At 40.4% G+C, this 21,909-nt stretch overlaps 2 protein-coding genes across 11 annotated transcripts; one reads left to right on the top strand and one right to left on the bottom strand.

The window, feature by feature from the left end:
- Positions 1–1,946: 1,946 nt before the first annotated feature.
- C11H17orf75 (chromosome 11 C17orf75 homolog) lies at positions 1,947–7,717 on the bottom strand. The gene is made up of 10 exons (XM_005146149.3): positions 7,568–7,717; positions 7,220–7,300; positions 6,487–6,612; positions 5,940–6,080; positions 5,686–5,743; positions 5,316–5,435; positions 4,750–4,814; positions 4,513–4,649; positions 3,914–4,017; positions 1,947–3,422 (listed from the first exon to the last, which is right to left on the bottom strand). The coding sequence occupies exons 1-10, from the start codon at positions 7,693–7,695 to the stop codon at positions 3,213–3,215; spliced, it is 1,170 nt and encodes a 389-aa protein (XP_005146206.1). The 5' UTR covers positions 7,696–7,717; the 3' UTR covers positions 1,947–3,212.
- A 685-nt stretch (positions 7,718–8,402) lies between these two features.
- On the top strand, positions 8,403–19,493 carry ZNF207 (zinc finger protein 207). 10 transcript variants are annotated; one of them, XM_031046392.2, is made up of 12 exons: positions 8,403–8,579; positions 10,050–10,176; positions 10,605–10,743; positions 11,343–11,513; positions 11,844–11,919; positions 12,430–12,477; positions 14,064–14,164; positions 15,238–15,398; positions 17,470–17,712; positions 18,401–18,563; positions 18,745–18,928; positions 19,149–19,493. In XM_031046392.2, exons 1-11 carry the CDS (start codon positions 8,539–8,541, stop codon positions 18,903–18,905), a joined length of 1,431 nt encoding a protein of 476 aa, XP_030902252.1. In that variant the 5' UTR covers positions 8,403–8,538; the 3' UTR covers positions 18,906–18,928; positions 19,149–19,493. The 10 variants fall into 10 exon arrangements, with proteins under 10 accessions (XP_030902252.1, XP_005146203.1, XP_030902251.1 ...); XM_005146146.4 differs by adding an exon at positions 16,216–16,308 and having other exon boundaries at positions 11,346–11,513; positions 14,064–14,134; positions 18,745–19,493; XM_031046391.2 differs by having other exon boundaries at positions 18,745–19,493.
- Positions 19,494–21,909: the final 2,416 nt, after the last annotated feature.

Here is a 21,909-nt window from a genome sequence, read left to right on the forward strand (position 1 = left end):
TAGTTTTCTGTACTTACCTGAGCTTCCAGACACTTAAACTTCTTTATTCACTAGTTGAGGACTTTCAGGCAGAAGGTGGCTATGTGGGGTTTTGGCAGTTAAAACAGGATGTGTTACTGTCTGCTAGCACTATAACTTTTTCTTGCTGGCTAAAATAACTTTAGAAAGGACATAAATACCATCAATTCGAGGATCTCTGTGGCAGAGGAGGAGCCAAAAGCTTTCATCCTTATACTCATCCTTGATCACACGGACTCATAAAAGACACTATCATTTTATTCCTGTAGCTCAAATCATATTCTGTATCATAAACATTGCTCAGAAGTGTTGGAAAGTGAAGTACTGATTGGTTTGTATGTGCTACTGCTCTTGGGAGCAAAGAGGGGAGAAACCTCCAAACCCAAACCAGCCCCTGCTCTTTCAATCTGCAAGAGGTCTGTAGGAGTCAAATCTAAGCTTGCATTCCTAGGCCTGGGGAGGGTTGGGTTTGGTTGGGTTTAAGTGTTTTGGACGTTTTTGTTTGTTCATTTGTTTGTTAGTGTTTTGGTTTTTCTGTTGTCCCTCCCTCAAGGGTTTTAAATCAGACCCTTAGATGTACAGTAAAAATCTTTCAGGCTTGCAAATTAAGTGCACATCTCAGCATCTTGTGTCCTTTTGTGTGCTTCATCCTGAGCTTTGAATAGCTGATTGCAGGAGGAAGTGTGTAATACTCTCCAGGTATTCATGCAGCTAAACCAGCTGCTTCTGCATTATTTATTATGCTTTTCCTTAATTTCCTTCAGTTTTGTTTTTGAAAGTAGAATTTCTAATGGGATGATGCCAGTAAAAACCTGCAACTTCATGAACTACCAGGGTTGTATTTCAGTGTGTGTGTGTACCCGCGAGCTTCTTGAGTTTAGTAGTCAGGTAACTGAATGGCAAAGTCTCTGCAGAGCTGGCAGAAGTGAGATGATGTTAAAACAAAGGCTGCAGAAAGAAGTTATGTTTTTCACAATGCCAGTCATGTGCAGTGCAGAGAAAATTCAGGGTAAAGAACTTGCAACAAAGAAAGCTGACTGAAGTACAAATTCAGTGGGACTGACACTGAGCAATGCACTGCCTTGGAGAGGAGAAGCTGCAACAAGACTAAGCGAAGTTTTACAGTTATGGTTGAAAGTATCTGGATTTTGATGAATGATTTATGATCATTTACCTAGCAAACAAAACAAATCTTATTTAAGTGAGTGGGTCACAGGATAATTCAGGTTGTAAGAAGCTCAGATGGTTTCTAGTCCAACTCCTGCTTGGACAGGGTCAGCTGTGAGAGGTAATGCAGGCTGATCAGCACTTGAGCCAGTTTATTCTTGAAAAATTCCAGGGATTAAGACTGGGCAAAGCAATAGTGGCTGCATCTCAGGAGCAGTTCATCACCACAGCATTGCTCTCTGTAAACACCAAGTCCAGCACATAGAACACTGGGTCCCAAGCAGCTCTGGTCCCACTCTCCACTCAGCACAGGACAGAACTAGTGCAACGATTTCTTATACTCCTACCAGATTGTAAGCTACCTGTTCTTCAACCCAACTTCTATTTTGTTGGTGTTTGTTTTGGCACTGAGCTCTTCCCTTGCTCCTGAGCAGACAAAATACTACACAGTCAGTGCTCCAACTTTGTTAAAAATGTCTAAGACCAACAAAGGTGACACGTTTTCTTGAGTGGTGCTGCTATACAGACTTATGCATAAAGTATTCTCAAGGAAAAAAATGTTACTTCTCAGAGCTCCTACAGAGAATAAGGGGTTTGTTTTCTTTCAGACTACTTTTGTGCTCTTCTCTGACTTGCCCATATATGTCCTGTGTCACCTCAGCTGTCACTGACACTAGCAACTCCTACATTGTGTGAATAAAGGGTTTTAAACAGGAGACATCAAGGTCAACACTAATTTATAATATAATGTAGGCACACTATTGAGGATTTTAATGTGTTTTATTGTAAACCTTATTATAGGTTCAAGACAGTGGTGTCACAGGAAAGCACTCAACTTCTGTCATCACAGCACAGAGCACTGGCAGAACAGTCAAACTACATGAGCAGGACTGTTACAGTTACTGGTTGAGGGAGAGTTGTCCAAATGTCTGAAGTCAGGCATTCAAACACCTTCTACTACAAAGGAAAGCAATTGAGAGTTTTGCTTCTATCACATCTGCAGAAATAGTCCTTGTTTATGTGGTCATTCAGAGGCCTCAGGAATTCTGATTCTGGCTATAGCCAAAGACTTCCTTCAAGTATTCTGCTGCCTACATGTCCTATGGTGTAGGTAAGAATTCATTGCTGAAATACAATTAAATGCTTTAAAGTCTGAATAATTCATGGGGCAACTTAGTTCACTTGAGTTCCTGAAGAAGTTTCAATTAATATAAAGTTAATATTTGATGTGTAAAATGTTCAGGTTTAATTCTTCACAATTGAAAACCATGTATTTATATTTATGCACAATGAGTACTAAGAACACACAAAGGTGGTCTTGATCACAACAGAAATGAGTGAAGAAGCAGATTCATCAAACAGCCTGGGGATTTAACATATCTGGCCAGTGTATGTACACATACATACAAGCACATAGATTCCCAAAGCTCTGTTCAGTCTTAAGGCAGTTCTGTTTCGTACCAGTTAACAACTTGTATATCTAGTGCCAGCAGAACAAGCTGCCAGTTTGAAAGTAGAATGTTGAAACCAGCTACAGACTTGTTACCTGTGTTCTTTTACATAAACAAATATGATTAATTCATTTTGTACGATTTATCCAGATGTTTGTGCTTCTTTATATATTAAAACAAAAGTCCAGATCTTACTGATTAGACACGTCATTTTAAAGATACTTAAAATATTTAAAATACCACAATGCTTGCCAGGTCAGGGATTGCTTTTTTTTTCTGCAATGACTGTAAAAACCAAATGTCATGATTTCCTCAGAGAAGGAGCAAGTCATCTGGAAATCTGGTAAGCACTGAAAACTGCAGGAGTTGGTATGATCTGATATCTACACATTAAAAAAAGCTCATACTGCTTTCTCTAAAGAAGAGAAAAAGCAGATGAAACTGCAACTTAGATTTGACTTAGGTAATACTTTAAAATACAAATTAAAAATCCTGCAATAGTGAAACTAAGCTGCACAGAAGAAATGAATGATTTATACAATGCCCTCAAACGAGTACAGAATAATTATGATAGTTTTAAGCCACTGATATTTCTCTCATGAATTCCTCAAGGACGGTCACTACATTTCTGGCTTCTGGCATTTCTGCGTGTTCCACTTTCACAATCTTCAGAAGGATGTCTCCACTGCCACAGTTCCTCAGGAACAAGTAGCACTTGAACAAGGCATAGTGGTTCATTTCAGCCTGGCGGATAAACCTCTTCAGGTTGTTAATGTCTTGTATAGCCTGGGAAAAGTGCAACAGAGTGTTTTCTTATCCTTCTACATGGAAATAAATCATACTATCATGTGGAAAAGAGGAAGAAGAATAGCAGGAGAAACAAAAGCATTTCCAATAGGAATTTCATACTACTACTCAAGAGTCACTTAAAAATAGAGTTGTCTTTGGTACATATTACCACTGTTATTGTAACAAAGCAAAATGTGTGGTCATCGCAACTTGGTATGTCCAAACTTGTAGCAAGGGTTCTCCTATTGTGACAGATCACCTAAGAAAGGGGCTTTATTTTAAATATGAGAAAACACCTTTGGAGTACTCACTGAAGAAACTTTAACTCTACAGTCTGGTCTTGTCAACTACGGTAAGCCAGTCCTCAACTTACACATCAGAGTTAATCATTTAATGATTAATGATCATAAATAACCTAAAGCTTTGCTGCAAAAGGAGTATTTGCTCCCTCAGTAACCCTGGTGTCTTCAACATACACGAACATGTACCTTCAATTTAAAGTTTTCCAAAATCTGGCGGAAGAGAAACGGATTTCCACCTTCAGCACCATTCACAAAAGCATGCATCCAGTCCTCACAGAATCTGTTGTTTCCTGTTACAGGTTCACAAACACAGAGATGAGAAAAGGTAAATGAGCTCAACATAGACTATGTAGTAACAACTGATTATAGTATACCTGGCCTGGGAAATAAGTCTTATACGTGGAAAGAAAAGCAAACATAGCTACAGTGATTACGTGAAATTCTGTTCTGATTGTTGAATCCCTTTTTAGAACATTTGTCTATACAATAGGAAACAAAGTTTTGCAGCTTCCGAGAAATGTACAAGTCTTAATTAAATGATCTGCAAGTTAACTGCACCCTGGATTTTATTATCAACCATTTTCAAAGTAGAGTTCCAGTGTGTCTAGTAAAACAAACTGCTAGCTCACAGGAAAAGAGCTGTTCTAATTTCCAGCCAGAATACAACCTTTCTGGGAATGAACCTCTGAGCTTCTGAATATCCTCAACTACCTCTAACGTGCACATCTCTCAGCAGCTGGTGGATACGAGTGAGTATCATGAAGTATTCACAGCTGTAATCTTACCTGCATTATGCAGTTGAGGCAGAGGTCCACTACAGTCTATGATCATTGACTTGTGCTGTTCCTCAGTCATGGCAATACACAAGGAGGTCATGGTGCCTTCCTGAACAAGTCCTTGGAGGCTGGCAGCAGCCAGAAACCTGACAAGAAAAGCTTGCTTATTTACAGCTCCTGGACAGCAAGCTGTCATAGACAAAAGCCAAGTTACTCACAGGTTCCTTGGTCTCAAAGTATCTTTACCTGCTGATGTCTTTTTCTGTTCTTTCATCTGCATTTTTTACTTCTACAGGAGTATAACTCAAAGCCTTAAAAGAGAAAAAATCAAAGTTACAGTCATTGCAGCTGGTTTTGCATTCAGAAGATATGCAGCAGTTATACTCTATTAGCTATTCCATTCAAAGCTGCCTCAGACTCAGGGACTAGAGCTAGGAGTAATTTATTTTCTGTTCCCAGTGAATTACATGAGGCACATCCACAATGCAACATCCCTTTTGGTTCAGAGGAATTATAGCAGTGACAGTTTTCTCATGCTGTTTCTGTTTTTCTCATTCTAATTTCAGCTTGCACAGTACTATATAATTTAAAATGAGTTAACTATAAAAAATGACAGAAGAAATTGGTATGTGCTTCCTTAGCAATAAAGCAGAGAAAAAGTACTTGCACTGAATTAAAAAAACATAGAAAAAAAAGAATGGTCCCTCATTTACTCCTGGTTGGAAAAGCAAATGCAAAAACATTTTAAATGTGCTGGAGTCACTGAGATTGCTTCTGAACCTCTTTTAGTGATCCAGTTTGAATACACTTACAGCATGCAACAAAAAGGTGAGTTTCTCCTGGAAGAGCTGTACCACTCTCTGGACAGGGCATATGGCATTCTCAAACCAGCTTCTCAAGTAGGGGTTAACGTAGGTCTCCAAAGGTTTTTGCTGTAACAAGTTGAAACATAAAAGCTTTAGCTACAAATTAGATTTCTACACAAATAGAAGCTTACTAATTATTCAACCCGAGATGTTTGTTCTTGATTTTAAACCACAGTAAACCAAAATAATGAGCTTGACTTTTTAAGCCACATTTGACCAGCATTTTATGAATAGACAAAACTGTAATATTATGGTAACAATTAATATGTGTAAATAGTGATTTTCACCACTTCAAGAAAAAAAAGTTAGGCCTCACCTCCAAATCAAGGTTTATCTTCAGACTTTGAATATATTTGTCCAGCTCAAGTCTGAAAGTATCTTCTTAAGGAAAATGAGATGCATCATTTAAGACCTGCATTTTTTCCCTTTCAGTAATGGCTGTTATTGACATTTTCAGTTACTGGAAGGTGTGCACAAATGAGCTGATTTCAAGCAGGAAACAGACAAAATGGGAACATAATTTTTACATCATCTCCCTCTCCACACAGGTAAAGTCAAAGGTAAGGATATAGTTCTAGACCTTTCTCTGAGCCACCTAAGAAACAAACCACATATTCTGGAACAGTGATGTCTGATTCTAGTGTTGCCATTTCTAGAATATTTTCTTGTTGGAAACGACAGTAATAACAACCAACTTTATTTTCTGGTATGCTATGTAGGGAAAAAAAATAATTGTTACAGATACATCACAATAAACACATGCAAAAAGCAGACATACATGAGTTACAGAAACAATTTTCACTGGGTAGAGCTGGTGGCTCCTATGATCAAATATAGAGCTCTCAGACTTTCATTTTTTTTCCTCTGTGGTGTCATCAGAGTAGTTTAAAAGGAAGGAGCAATAAACATGTAGTATTTTTTATCATTTAAAGAGCAAATTATTTACTACAGTATTTTTCTCAAATATAATGGAAGTGCCATTACATGAAGCTGTTATAAACAGCGTCAATAGACATGGAATCAGGATTAAACCCAAGCACAGCAGCAGATGGCGAGATGTGCAATGCTGCCAGTGGTTCTTACAGGTTCTCATTCACAAATAACACTTGAAGTTTACCTCAGCCCCACTGATGCCACATTCCCCATTCCTTCAAACAGAGCTCCTTTAGTAAGACGCTTAGAGATAAAACTGCGCAGTTCAGTCTCTGCTTCTGCTGGTAAATTAGTGTCCAGCAAGGAGAGGCTTTAAAAAAAACAAGAAGAAATCATTAGTAAAAAGCAAATGTTATGGTTTTGTTTCTCTGAGCAAGTACAGAACCACCTGCTGGCTATTGTGAGCTCTCTGGCCTACAGGTAACTACTCTGTGACTTCTGGCCCATCAGAAACACATTCAGTGGTTTGGCCACTAGACCCGAAGTCTGGAGTCATGGTGTCAGCTGATGCTGAACTTCTCAGCAGCTATGAACAAGTCACTCTTTCTTCTTATGTTTCCCTAGTTGTAACATGGAGCAACAGCCCCATTACAGAGCTTTTGAAAAGATAATATGTCCATTTAAAATTGCTCAATATGTTTTAATTATCTTTTATCTATTTAAGTCAATACAGAAATGTTAAGTATTAGTAGGAAGGAAAACGGAGTTCAAATTCAAATATGATAGTTTATGTTTAATGTTATTTGAGCTCTGTAGTTATGTTCAATCCCTAAGTATTCCAGAAACGAAATACCATGGTTTCATTGAGGTTTCTCCTTTGAAGTGACTTCAACGTACTTGCTTACTATTTGCAATACAGCAAAGACATAAAAATGGGGTGTTACAGGCGATTATGCTGTTCTGCAGATGGGCTTTACCTGAAGTCTTCGCTGGAGGGTGTCTGTGCCGCAGCACTGCTGGGACTGCCATCCCGGCCGCCTGCTCCCTGCTGCGAGGATCTGAAAACCAAGCCATCCCTTTGATTCATTTTACAGCCTTAACACACACAACAGGTAATAGGGGCTGCAGCAGGAAAGGTAGGGCATGAGGGCGTTTAAAAGGGGCAGAGTATCTGAACACTAAGGGATGAAAATAATCCCTTCGGGGAGGGAAATAACGCGAATTCAAGCAGCCGGGCACTGACAAGGCCCGCAAGCGGCCTCCCGTGGGCAGCCCCAGGGGCAGCCGCCCCGCCGGGCCTCGGCGGCGGCCAGCGGCCCCCTCACCTGCAGCTCCGGTAGCCATAGAGGCTGTGGTAGGTGCTGCCGTGCCGCTCCGGCCGCCGCTCCTCGCCGCCGCCCTCCTCGCTGCTCTCCAGCTCCCGCTCGTCACCGTCGGCCAGCGCCGGCAGCATCCCTGTGCCGCGGGGAAAGCGGGCCCTGCCGCCTGCTGCGCCCGCTGCTCTCCCGGCGGAGGCCGGACTGTGCGGGAGGAGGCGGGGGCACCGCTACGGCTGCTGCCCCGTTGTGGGTGTACCCACGGCAGCGGAGCGGCAGATGGAGGAAGGGCGAGCGGGGTGAGGAGAGCGGCTGGACCTGCTCACATCACCGCCGGCAGGCTGGGCTGTGGTGTCTGGTTTGTAAAGCATACTCTGCTTCTGCGATGCCGCTTCCCGTTACACAGCACATTCGTTAGCTCAGCCTCATGACTATCAGGCTGCTCTCGCCTCCAGTCTGCGGCAGGGCCACTGCAGGAACCCACGGGGATACCTGCCACATCCCAACGGGAGGTACCTGCCCTGGGGGACCAGCCCCGGGCAGGCAGCGGGTGCTGCGCGTCAGTTCCCGAGGAACCGGGCTCCCTTATACCCCTCGGCTTCCCTACCAAGGGCCAGCCATGTGGGCACACGTAACCGGCACACCGTGTAAACCGGCCAGGTTAGGAGACAGCAGCTCCTTGCCCGTCTGATTCCGCACGTAAAAGCCGGTTTCCCCCCGGCATTAACCACAGGCCCCCCCAGCGCGACCCCTGTGATAAAATGGCGCCTGAGAGGAGGAGGAGGGATCGCGTCAGTGGCAGCCCGCCCTCAGCGCCGCGGTGCAGGCTGGGAGCTCGGGGGCGGTAGCGCCAGGAGGGAGCGTGGCGGCCATTTTGTGCCTTCCTCGCTCGCCTCAGTGAGGGGTTGTTGTGGGCATTGCGGCTCCGGAGGGGAAACTTCGGCTGTTTTCTTTCTGTGAAGGTCAGGGGCGCCGCCGCCATGGGCCGTAAGAAGAAGAAGCAGCTGAAGCCTTGGTGCTGGTATCCTTCGCTGTGGGACGAGGCGGGTGTGGTGAGCGGGGTGGGGGAACGGCCTGGCCCGGTCGGGTCTCTGTGCCGATTTACCCTCTTCTTCCCTCAGCTCCTTACTGTCGGGATAGGGCGCTTGCTTTCTTTCTACCCCTGTTACCTTTTGATTCTGTACTTGGTCTTGTTTCATTTCCGAGCTCTTCAGCGCGGGGATGGGGCTTGGTCCGTGTCCTTCCCCTGCTCCCCACCCCGCGGCCTAGTCCGCCCTCTCCCGCCTCCGTTGCTTGAGGCCTCGGCCCCGGCCTCATGTCCGACCTACGAGGCCAGGGCAGGCCGCGGCCGCCCGGGACTCTGTCCCCGGCGCTCCTGTGGCCAAGGCCCGCGGGGTTCCTGGGCTCGTGGGGAAAATGGAGAACCGTCTTTATTCACTGGGGGAAGGATCTTAACGGAAGAAAGCTGCTTCTCATAAACACTGTTACTCGAGAAGTGGGGCGGATGTGGTTGAGACTTGTAAATACTTTTTTTTGGGGTGGAGGGGTTTTATACTTGTAATTGCTGCGTCAAAGTCATGTATAATTTGTTGGTATCTAGAAATACTGGTGTATTTTCATTCGATCGCTCCTTTGCAATCTCCTTTTTGTTGTGGGGGCTGGGGTGGTGGTGGTGCTTCTGCCCAGTCTAAAATTGTTTAATAAAATAATTTCTAAGCTTTGAGATCTTTTACCAGTTTATGTTGGAAGGTATTTGTGTCTCCATTTTAGATATTAACATATTTAAGGTTTTGATGGAGGTGGTGAACATATTTTATATATGAGGAGCAGCCAGTAAATAACAAATGTATATTTGTCTTGTGTAGTAAGATATGTGTGAAGTGTTTGCTGAAATATTAATGCTGACCTGCAGAAAGGAAATTGCGTTTTGACTTTTCTGTCACATAGGTGTCCACGTAGTTCTTTGCTTAAAGTATTTCTGTTTAAAACCAGAATTCTTTAATGTCTGCAGCATCACAAGAATTTATAGTTGGATACCTGGAGAAGGAAAGGAATTTTACTGAAAACCTTTGTTCTCTTTTACAACCGTTGGCTATCGATGCCTGTTACTAAACAGGCATTTCTAAGTATTTAGCAGCACTTTTGTATATTTCAAGTCTATTTCTCCTTTAGTGCTTCAGCACATTTATTTTAATCTATAGGTGTGTAGAGAAGGAATGAGTCCACTGAGAAATAACTAGGACTTTAAAAAGCACGTTGTTAAGTAGAATACGGAATCAAATGATGATTCTGATTATGTGCCCAGGTCTTACCAGTTTTGTACCAATCTAAAGAGGGTTACAGACATCCATGAAATATTTGTCATGCTTTGAATGCTCAGAGATGTTTTCTGTGGTGGAGGTGATTTTTTTCTTTAATCATAGTGATGCTAATTAGTGTTAGATAGAAGGTCACTTTCAGGATTAAATGTTTCCTTAACAGTCTTCAATAGGTATTGTAACAGGGATTTTGATGATGAAAAAATCCTTATACAGCATCAAAAAGCAAAGCACTTTAAATGCCATATATGTCATAAGAAACTGTATACAGGACCTGGATTAGCTATCCATTGCATGCAGGTAAGAAGTTTTGGACTTACATGAGCTTTTCTTAACAGTATCTAGAATTGGAACTAATACTGGACTTACAAAGGTGGGGGTTTGGGACTTCCAGAATTTTAGAAATTGATGAGAAAAAGACAGCAATGGTGTGTTTCCAGAGCAGGAGTCCTGCTGTGTCAGCAGTCATGAAGTGTGCAGTAGAGGTTTCTGCTGTCATTTTGGGGGTGTAGGAGTGAAGGAATTATATTGGTGTTCAGAAGACAAATTTATATACACTAATTTTAGAAACTGATAATCAACAATGATCAGGAAGTACATGTCAATAACATGTCTGGCCAGAGCAATCCTTCCCGGGAAGGATCTTCCTGTTTGTCTTGAAACTGGCTGACTAACGTGCAATTTAGCTGAATAGCGGTCAGGAGGACATTTTTTCTTTGTTTCTTTAGGTACATAAGGAAACAATAGATGCTGTTCCAAATGCTATTCCTGGAAGAACAGACATTGAACTGGAAATCTATGGTATGGAGGGCATTCCAGAAAAAGATATGGAGGAAAGGAGGAGGTTACTTGAACAAAAAACTCAGGGTAAAGTATAATCTAGCTACCTATCTGGTATTTCCTAGTCTGTTTCTTACTGATACTAAGCTGTAGCAGTGTTACACAGGTCTCACTTCTCAGAAGAGTAAGGGTTGGATTTAATGCGTTCTTTGACATGTTTCCCAGTCATGTAGAAAGTTGAGAGATGTTTCTCCTTTCCTGTTCAGAAGTAGCTGCATTTGCCTGTGCAGCTCTGACAATTACCTAATGAATATGGAGATGGTGGTTTTATTTTTGAAGGGTGTGGTGCTAAAAGCCTGATGATGCTCAAATAGTCATATTTATTTGCTGTTTAAGTGTACTTTTTCTTTGAACTACTTTGGTTTATTCTGCACAACATGAATGAAGGTCCCCAGGTATGTTGAGGGTCATTATGGTGTGAGTCATTTCCCTTCCCTTTATTGTTTGAACATATAGGTAGGCTTATATAGTTTTCCTTCTTGTAATTTGATGATTTTTTGAACATGCTCATAAGATTTGAATTTTACTGTTTTGTTCCAACTGGAATAATCTAGAGAAAATGAATTTCATAGAATAAAATTTGCTTTCAGTTTGACCATCATTTGACTATCATTTGTATTCTTCAGCAGAGAGCCAGAAAAAGAAACAACAGGATGACTCTGATGAATATGAAGATGATGAATCTGCAGCTTCAACTTCATTTCAACCCCAGCAAGTTCAGCCCCAGCAGGGATACATTCCCCCAATGGCACAACCAGGTTTGCCTCCTGTGCCAGGTGCACCAGGGATGCCTCCAGGTGAGATGTCTTAGCTAATTACTGGAAAGCTGAGTAGAAACACTTGCTGCTTGTATGCTGGAAGGATAATCTGCCCATTTTAGCACATGTTCTTTGGAAACTGCTAAGACAGTCTTGCAGGACTGAGAAAAATGAATCTAAATGAGATTTGCAGATAGTATTTTATATTGCATTGTTTGTAAGTCGTGCTGTTCCAGGAAACTCCCAGTCTTGTAGAGCTTCCTATAAAGCATTTATCCCATCTATTTAGATGGGATAATTAATTCTTAGGTGATAATCATTAGTGACTGGCTATTGCTGGAGTTGTTCAAAATGTGTTTTTCTTTTTAGGTATACCACCATTAATGGCAGGTGTTCCACCTATGATGCCTGGAATGCCTCCAGTTATGCCTGGGATGCCACCTGGGTGAGTAGCAAGAAAGACTTAATATTACAATTACATGTTCATACTGTGCTTTTTAAACTGTGAGAAAAAAATTAAGATAATTGGAGAAATGCAATTCTCCAATGCAATTGGAGAAATGCAATAGGAACCTGTGAGCACTGTAACCTTAAGATTAACCAGAGAACTGGATGGCTGTAAACCAACATTAAAAATATGGCCAAACCCTGAGTTTATAAAGTATGTTGCCTTTCTCCTAACTTTATTGGGTGGTAGTATAATAATGTTTGGTGTGTTGGTTTCGAGCCTTCTGTGGAACACTCTTCTTTTGTGTGTTGCATGTATGTTGTACATCTGGTTACCAGTCATCAATCTAACAGGATAAAGGTATGGGATGGTTTATATTTTTCCTGTGTTTTGGGCAAAAGTAAGATGTTATGGTTTTTATGCTTGTTTGGGGTTGACACCATCCCCTGTCACAATGTGTTTGGAAAATCACAGTTAGATTTTTGATTTTGTCATAAATTTTCACAGATTACATCAACAGAGAAAATACATGCAGTCATTTTGTGGTGGAAACATGTAAGCATCTCATTAATGTAATTCTAGGTACATTCATTATGCCATTTTATGTCATGTTTTTGATAAGCTTGAAATTGTCTTACTGAAAACCTCTGAATATTGCTTAAGAATTGGGGAAAAATGGTTGGGTTTTGCTGTTATGTAATATGTGAAGTTTTTATGCTCTATCTAAACGAGTATTACAAATCTCTGAGAAGCATATTCTACAAAATATTAGCAGAATACACCCTTAAGGGCTTACAACCTCTCTTGAGTTCCATGTGCTTAATCCTTTACGCTGTAGGGCATACCACAGGAACTTTCTAAGTTTGAAAGCTCACTGAGACGAAAGGTTATTCTCTCCTGGGACATAAATGTTGTTTTAAGAGTCTTTGACCATCATGTGAATGCTCATTATGACTATAGGTTTTCTGGGTAGGAACTGAACAAAATCATCTCAGTCTTGCTGGTGCCTTGGCCTCCTTAATCTCTTTGTTAACATTCAGGTGAATGTGATATCATCTAGGAAAAGACACACATTAACTTGCCAAAAATTCTGTGACACTCGAGTTCTAGCACTATTCTTGCAGGTTTTCAGTTCTCTTTCTGGTGGTAGCAGGCAGTGAGCATCCATTGCTTTTGCAGGGGTCTGACAGTTGTCAAAGTGGGTGGCAAGACTGACTGCTTTCTCCAACCATTAACCTAATAAAGGGGTGATGGTGCTATGTTACCAATCATTACTGCTTTTTTTCATTGAGGGTTCTATTAGCAGTGCCAGATGAGACTAAAAGCAGAGCCTGGGCACCAGTTTGCTTTGCAGAATTGATGCTCACCTCTTACGATGATCTTCTTTTCAATTTTGAAACAGTAATGCTGAAGTTGGCCTGACTTTATCAGACAAACTGCTTCTCAGCGGGGTTTTGGTCTGCACTAGACTGCCTATCTTGCTAACTGAAGTAATAAGCATTCCTTTATTTCTTTCCCTAATCCAGTGTTTAGTGTCTTGGAAATTTTCATCAAACTTAAGCTACACTTGGTGTATTTCCTGTAGGGGAATTGTACATATTCATCTAGAGCTCTCTGCTCTCCTTTTATCAGTATTTTGTGTATAGTTTTACACATTTGGGTTGTCTGCTCTTCACTAGAGGAAAGGGAATATGTTTTCATAGAATGAGGGTGCTATATCCAGGAGTAGAGTTGTGTCAGGAGGGAGCAATAGCAGATGTACAGTGATTTTAGTGTGGTTGGAGTTAGCTGCTTTTTCTACTTCCGGCGTTTCCGAGTGTACTGAGATGAGGTTCTTGGAACACTGATAAAACCAGTAGTCTGAAATGGATGTCAAGAGGGACGTATTCTGGAAATAGAATACTAAAAATTTGAGGAATGAAGCTGCGATAAGTTCAGGTGCTTGGGAGATTTTCAGTGTTCATGATCTTTCTTGTGGAAAACCATTTCTAACTGGAGTGAGCTGGTTTTGAATCTCTTCTGTTGAGAGGTTCTTGAAATTGTTTATCTACTGTAATTTTCTTATCTAATACAGGTATGTGCCAGTTGTCTTAACAGTTTATTATTAGTGTTCTTACCAGTGCTTATTTTCTGTTCAATAGGATGATGCCAATGGGTGGAATGATGCCTCCTGGGCCAGGAATACCGCCTCTTATGCCTGGTATGCCACCAGGTAGGTCGGGGCTGTCAAACTCGTACTATGGTGAGAGCTAAATTGTATTTCTTTCTTTTCACTGAGATTTAGGATTTATATAAAGAGTATACAGACCTATGCTATTACCTTGGTGTGAATTGATTGCCAGAGAAGCCACTCTTGTGCACAGATGGAGGGCTTGGTTTATAGGTTTTGATTTAAAAAAAAATGTGTTTATTGCCATTGTGAAGATAAAAAGCAGAATATATTTTTCTTACTGCACTTTCTTGTGGCTTTTATGTTGCCTGGTCTCCATCCCTCCTTTTAATATGGCTGCAGCTGGAAAATTATAATGATTGAGAATGTTGTGGGAAATGAGAAATAATGTTGGTAGTACACCCAAGTCCTGAACCTGCTGTGTGAAGGAACTAACTGGAATTTGGTCTTTTGCCATAGCAAGAAGAGATGTTAATTGAGCTTGTGTAGCACTTAAGCAGCCTTAAGTTCTCAGTGTTTCTTCCACCTGACCAGCAGCTATGCTATGGTGGCTTGAGATTTGCTGATTCACCCATATTTCTCACTAGTTACAGCCTAGTTATCCCGTACACTAACGTGATGGAAACAGTGTGAGCTGTTAATTTACAATCTTTGAACCTCTTGTAGAGCCCTGTGCATACAAAGTGCATGTGTTGTGATTGTAGTCATCTACAAAAGTAGCCTCGTGTCACTGTTGCACTGTGACTCACAGCAAAGCTGATGTGTGTTTTGATCAGGGTTCTGATACTGTTCATAATGGCTGCATCTGCTGCATTTTGTGGCAGTCTTATCCCTGCACTTGGCAGCACAGGCATGGTGTGTTGTCAGCAGCTACTGCATTAATTGCGTTGATTTAAACTTCTTTGCATAAACATCATTGAAGCTCCAGTTGAAACCAAAACTTCGGTATTGTCTGAAGTGTTTGAGGTTACTGCCTATGAATGGATGTCAGTAGGTGACTGCTGGCATTACCCTTTGTCATGTTTTATTTTGCTATTGCCTTAAAAATATATTTTCTTTGGGTAGGCTTTGTTCTAAAAAATGCTGTGAAAAGAATTCTCTGAATCTCCTTCAGCCTGATGTTACCGATTCTTTGTTGTTTGTAGGTATGCCACCACCTGTTGGTCCTCGTCCTGGGATGCCTCCAATGACACAAGCGCAGCCTGTTACAGCACCAGGAATTCTTAACAGGCCTCCAGCTCCTGCTGCATCTGCACCTGCTCCCCAGCCTCCAGTTACTAAACCACTCTTCCCAAGTGCAGGGCAGGTAAGGTACCTCACAGCCTGGAATCTGTTGTTATGGTCTTCAAATTGCCACTGTGTCAACAGTGTCTCTCCTTTATTATTTAGGAGGCCCAAGAAATGACTGGTTAAGTCTCTTGCTTGTCTTGATTCAAAGTTTAATTCAGTGTAGTGCTTGAATGAATTTTAAAAGATTCTTTTGTTTGTCTTACAACAGCCATGAAACCAAACAGAAGTTCTGTAAGCACGTGGGGAAGAAAGGAGTAGGCAAAGCACTTATTTCTTTAATCCCTTTAGTTTGTCATTTATAAGGGTGTTTTGGGTGGGCAAAGGGTTGTGTTAGTCAGCTACCGGAACCTGGTTGCATAGAACTTTACTTAAAATTTCCCAGGTATAAATCTTGACATGACTTACTCTCTACTGTTCTTTTCATAATGGGCTGTCTACCCATAGATGGACTAATATGTTTTGTAGCTTTGTTAAATTGGTTAAACATTGCCTGAATTAGGAGGTTTTTTTACTTTAAAAGGTTTAGGAGTTAATTAGGGTAGCAAAAATTCATGTAAATGCTTTGGGGAGGGAAGTGGGGAGTAGCTTGTGACCTCTACACTTTGATTGCACTTGTTGTGTATAAGTCCTGAAGTTTTTACTTGCTTTCAAGTGTGTTGCAGAAGCCTTCATAGTGTGCTGTTTGCATTTTGGACTTCTGCAGGGAAAATACTTATTTGCAAACCCACAATCCTTTCGTAAGAAAAGACTTAGCATAAGAAATCCTTTCATCTGGATACTTTCCACCCATTTGTTTGGAGACTTTTCACTATTTCCTTTCTTTTATGCTACAGATGGGGACACCTGTCACAAGCTCAAGTGCAGCTTCCTCCAATTCAGAAAGTCTGTCAGCATCTTCTAACGCTCTGTTTCCTAGCACAGCACAAGTACGCAGGAAGTCACAGTTAAAAACAAATTGCTTTGCAACTTAACCCTTTGGACCGTTCTGTAAAATCTAAAATTGACTAAACATCTTCAGACAATCTCTTGGTATATTCCTGATTATGTTTAGCTGGTAAAACTGTAGTCTTGGATTGAGAGTCACATCTTAATAAGCGATGTCAAAGTGCCCAATTTTTCTTAGAATGAAAGAATGACATGTTATATCCTGGTTCTAAAGGGTTAAAAAAGCATGAAAGCAGTTAAATGCATTTTAGTGGGCAGTGATTAGCTTGATGCATGGTGAAGGCTTTTTTAGTTTTATGTTGTTTATGGTACATCATAATGTAGGGAATTGTAATTTGAGTTACCTACATAAAGTTGACGTACTTTGATTGGGAAGTTAGGTAATTGTGACTGGAAACTAAAGCATTCTCTCATAACTAAAGCTTGCTTTGGAGATTGCTGTGTCTCCACAGAAAGCTTAGTAAAGCACACTTTCCATGTCTTAAATTTTATTGAGGAAAAAGTAGGAAAGATGAAATGTTGGAACCTGTAGTGGACCTCATACCTGCCTTCAGCAGATTATTCATTCCCAAGTGAGATTAAAGATCTATAGAGAGATGTAGTAAGTTTGTGACCATACTGCAGAGTTTTAAAGAGAGAACGCTTAGAAACCCTGACACAATAGAGCTTTCTTAACTATTCAAACATTTTTAAATACCTAATTTTAATGAATACTAACACTTTGAGCTGTACTGTACACTAATGGTTGCTAAAGTATGCTCATTTAGTGAGAGAACAATGAATTTATCCTTAGAGCCTCTCAATAGAACAGTGATTCAGGAAAGATTTAGACATTTACACAGCTTGGTATTTGAGGTAAAAAATTTGATAGTGGGGGGGGTCTTTTTGTTATTGTTTCTTTTTTTTTCTAGTCGTGGGTTTTGACCTGCAAGTCTTAGGCTTTCCAGTGTGTATTTATGTATATGTGTATATACTGGGTTTTATTTTGTCATGTTTTCAGTTGCACTAGTGTGCAATCGAGCTGAACTTTACTTTTGTCAAACTTATTATAATTACATATCTCACTGGAAGGTTTCAGAGGTCTAACAGACATCAGTTCTTTTGTGCTTTGAGAAATAAATACTGATCTCTCCATTTCACAGGCTGCAGCAGCTGTTCCAGGTCCAGTTGGTACTGATTTCAAACCTTTGAATTCTACACCTGCAACAACAACAGAACCCCCAAAACCTACATTCCCTGCTTACACACAGTCTACAGCTTCAACCACTAGCACGACAAACAGTACTGCAGCTAAACCAGCTACATCTATAACAAGTAAGCCTGCTACCCTCACAACCACCAGTGCAACCAGTAAGTTGATCCATCCAGATGAGGATATATCACTGGTAAGTTAAAATATTTTCATTGTCTTACTGGAAAGTTCTATTTATGCCAGTATGGCTGGTTAAATACATTTTCTTCTGTAGTCTGTGTTACGTGTATTTTATTAATGGTGAGAGTGCAGAATTAATGTCATAGAACCATGCGCTGAGAAAACTTCAGTTGCAAAGTGCTCACTGGCATATTGCAGTGATCTTGCTGTACATCTAAATGATAAGAAATTACTCAACCCAAAATGTAATATGGACTTTTTCCGCTTGTGACTTAAGCGTAAATTTAAATAGATACAGGTAATGAGTATATAGGACAGAAGACTTAACAATTGAGGTGATTTGGTGCTGTTACAGCAGTTAGAAATATGGAATTTATGGGTTAAACAAATGAACCTTAATTTCTGTTTACATATCTTTAGATTTGTTTAGCTTTTTTGTCTCAGCTTGTGAGGGAAAGTCTTTCTTCAGCTGAGGGAGGAAGAGAACTTGTGTGCAAAATGCTAGGTTGGCTGATAATACAGTAACTTTGAAGGAAGGGAGAAAAGTCCAAATGTTACTGTGTAGTGTTACTAGTAGCAGTCTTTTAACTCCTAGTTGAAATAGTCTAGTGTTGGTAATCTACTTTGTTACACTTTTATTTACTTTGCTTTTGGTGAATTTTAGGTTTACAATTGTTACAATTGTCTGTTCCTGGTTTTAGGAAGAGAGAAGGGCACAGTTGCCCAAGTATCAGCGCAATCTTCCTCGACCGGGACAGGCTTCTTTGGGTAATCCCCAAGTTGGACCAATTGGAGGTATGATGCCACCACAGCCGGGAATTCCTCCACAACAACAAGGAATGAGACCTCCCATGCCACCTCATGGTAATCAGAAGTTTCCCAGCTTTGTTTCCTTGTAAAGTTTTGTCTATGCTAGAAACTCTTTTAAAACTTACTATGGCATCTGCTGTCAGGGGGAGGTGGGTGAAGCTTTTCACAAAATGCAGCTTCCGCCCATTATTTAATTAAAAAATTCTTCTTTGCATCTTAAATGTTCTGTCTGTAGGTCAGTATGGTGCTCATCACCAGGGCATGCCAGGATATCTTCCTGGAGCGATGCCTCCATATGGTCAGGGACCTCCGATGGTGCCCCCTTACCAAAGTGGACCTCCTCGACCTCCAATGGGAATGAGACCTCCTGTAATGTCGCAGGGTGGCCGCTACTGATGCTACTACACACGCTCTAATAGGTTTGGAGATTAAACCTTTTCTCATCTTGTGCTGTTAATATAGCCGAGCTTCCGTCAATTAAGGCTTCATTGTGACTTTAAAAAATAAGTATCTTCCCACATGCAAGGAGCTATTGGACATTATTATTTTACATGGGAAAAAATTATTTGGAATAATAACAGGAACTTTTCCTGATGTTGCAATTTATACTGTATGGCTTCTTTTTCATGTTTCATCTAGGTTTTTAGAAGTGAAGTATAGTAAATATGGTTCGTTAAATTGTGAAGGCGCTGGAATTACATGAACATACCACCTTAAAGGCAAGTTCTGTAACATTATGTTGCTATTTGTGAAATGATGCCTTCACAGCACTTCAAGTGCTGTTGGACTTCATGTCCCCAACATAGTTTGGTGAGGGCTGTAACTGTTCCCAACTACTTGTACATTTAAGTCTGAACTTGTAACAATATTTAATGTATTTAGAGTTCTTCCTGTTTCAGGGTTTAAGTAAACTGACCCACTAAGGTCGTGTGACTTTTCTGTATTGTTACAAACTTCATTGTAATAAAAGAAGAGAAAAATTTATATGCCTTTTTATTCATGACCAGCTGTGGACAACTGCCTGAAAGGTTTGTACAGATGCATGCCATGGTAGCTATTGGTGTAGTGAACGCAGTTATTGGTGCTGTTTTAGTAAAATCTGAGTTCCTTGTTCTAAAATTAAGTCACTTCTTAGCTGCACTTCTTAGTAGACAAAGACCTGTACACTTATTAACTGACTCCTCAAAAATGAGGCTGCAGGTGGCACATCTTAAGTCTTGGTTGTAACTTCTCTTAATGCATATGGTTGTTCTTCTGTGCTTTCTTGTCGTTAATAAATTTTAAATGATTTCTAGTCCTGGCACTTACTTGTAGGATGTACAAGTGATTGCTCTAAGATGCATCCTACTGCCAGGTGTCTTGTTAGTTCACTCTTCCACTGACTCTTTTTAATGTGCAAACACAAACAAGTTTCAGGAGCCTTTTAGATGAAGGTTTCTAGAAGCTTAGGTGCATGTCACATGGGTGAGTGACTTCCAGTTTCTGTATTGAAGTTGACCTGCAAAAGAGAAAGAGTAGCTTGACCTTCCCAGTGTATAAAAGACAGAGGGACAAGAGTAATGTGTTATATGGTATATTTTTACTTTATATGTTCAGAATTTCAGCTCTCAACAGAGTCTGAAAGATGAGCCATCAATTGTCTACTGTGATGAGATGATGCCTGAGTTTCTTGAGCCATTTAATAGAAGTGTCTAAGAGACCTTTTAATCAGTCCTAAGAACAGTTATTGGGGAGGTCTTCCCCTCTGCAAGAATAGTCATGGTTGTAATTCTCTGAATGTGTAACATCACTGTGTTAGTGTGTTGTATTTCTGATGAGAATGAAAATGTAGAGGGGGGAGCAAGAGGCTCCCTGGTCTCTTCACACCAGGGGGCAAAAAAGGAGTGGTGAATTTTTCATTTGCAGGTCAACTTTAAATACATGTTCCAGCCTCAAGCTTTATCTGTGCACTTTAATTTATGGGGATATCTCTTCTTCTAGGGTAGGTTAAGAAGATTATCAGCCTTTTTGTGTCAGTTAATGTTTCATGAATGTTTTGTAGATGAAGTTTTTACTTAATTATAATACAGAGCATTATGGCTCTTTCTTGAAAGTCTTGGGGGCTGTTAGCCGCACTGAAGTACCTCATGTGGCTTTAATCTGTACTGTCCTTTAATAATCCAGAAATACAGTGCAGCTAAAATAGTGCATTATAATAGTACATCTCAGTTTCAAATCTGGGCTCATGGAATGGCTCATAAAAGCACAAGAGCATTTGCTACAGTCTCATTACAGCTGAATGGCCTTAGTTTAATTATTAAGAATTCTGAAGTGGTCTTTCTAAAGTGTGTAACAGTTTTAAGACCATAACTCCAAGCCTCTATTGAGAAGCAGTTATCTCTGATCACTGGTGTCTGCTGATCACCTATCAGACGTGCAGCATTTGGCTTGCAAATGTGTTGAGTGGGCCTTGATGTCAGATCTTTCATTAGCTCTTCATCTTGCTTTATACAGAAGTCGAACAGATAAACCTGTTTTGCTTAAGCAGTGCTTTTATACTCTTAGTTTCCTTCTGCTTTTCTAATAAGGACAATTACAAAACACGGGAGAGATTTTTACAATGTCTTGCATTCGTCCTTTTTGTAATAGTACAGATTAATAGATTATAAATGGATTTTAACTTCTGCTTTTAAACCCGTAGAACTTGTTTTTTCTAAAGATCACATTGCTGCTGTAAGGCTGTTTTCTCCTCCTGCCCCTAGTAAAGTAAATACTTTCTCTTGGTGTCTTTCCTTAACTTTCTGTATGTTTTCAGACCCTTGCTTTTCCTGGGATAAATACTTTAAAAGCTTACTGCATGTACTGTTAACTCAGCATATTCTGCAAGTTGTATTAATTAGGAGTTCCTGTCTTTTAAATAATGAATGTCTCATTATTCCAATAATAGCACCATTTTGTAGCCAGTAATACTACATAGACTTAAGAGCTTGAATGCATTTTAAGATTGAACCTTCCTTTGTAGTAATGTTATGATAATTCCTCAACCAAGTACTGCCACATATTATTTATATGGGACTCTAATAATCTTTAACAAGCAGGTGGAGGATTTTTCTGTGCTTCTTCATGTGGATATGTACTTTCCTGCTCCTGTCATTCCTGTGCTGTAAGAGCTGTAATGTGGCTATCTCTCGTTACTCTTCTGCCTCTTGTGTGAGCTCTTCTGTAAGCAGGCAGGTATTTCAGTGCATATGTTGTCTATTGGTCTTTGCCTTCATTTCTTTGGATACTGCTTCTTGATCTTCAGAGAGTTGGATTTATGGTGCATTTTCCCCAAAAAGAGGAAAATTAATTGGAATGTTGTAATTGCTTCTGTAAAGACGAAGGCTTGATTTATAGTACAAAGTTTAATCAACATGATTGT

This window comes from Melopsittacus undulatus, chromosome 11 (assembly GCF_012275295.1).
Source record: "Melopsittacus undulatus isolate bMelUnd1 chromosome 11, bMelUnd1.mat.Z, whole genome shotgun sequence".
Lineage (NCBI taxonomy): Eukaryota > Metazoa > Chordata > Aves > Psittaciformes > Psittaculidae > Melopsittacus > Melopsittacus undulatus.

Bases quoted from the DNA above. Each gene is read 5' to 3' on its own strand.
- ZNF207 (XM_005146146.4), top strand. From the start codon at position 8,539: ATGGGCCGTAAGAAGAAGAAGCAGCTGAAGCCTTGGTGCTG. The intron at 11,514-11,843 runs GTGAGATGTCTT...TTTTCTTTTTAG, and splicing joins TGCACCAGGGATGCCTCCAG to GTATACCACCATTAATGGCA. The intron at 11,920-12,429 runs GTGAGTAGCAAG...AAATTTTCACAG, and splicing joins ATGCCTGGGATGCCACCTGG to ATTACATCAACAGAGAAAAT.
- C11H17orf75 (XM_005146149.3), bottom strand. From the start codon at position 7,695: ATGCTGCCGGCGCTGGCCGACGGTGACGAGCGGGAGCTGGAGAGCAGC. The intron at 6,081-6,486 runs GTAAACTTCAAG...TTCCCTACATAG, and splicing joins GTGGCATCAGTGGGGCTGAG to CATACCAGAAAATAAAGTTG. The intron at 4,815-5,315 runs GTAAGTGTATTC...TTCTCTTTTAAG, and splicing joins TCACCTTTTTGTTGCATGCT to GCTTTGAGTTATACTCCTGT.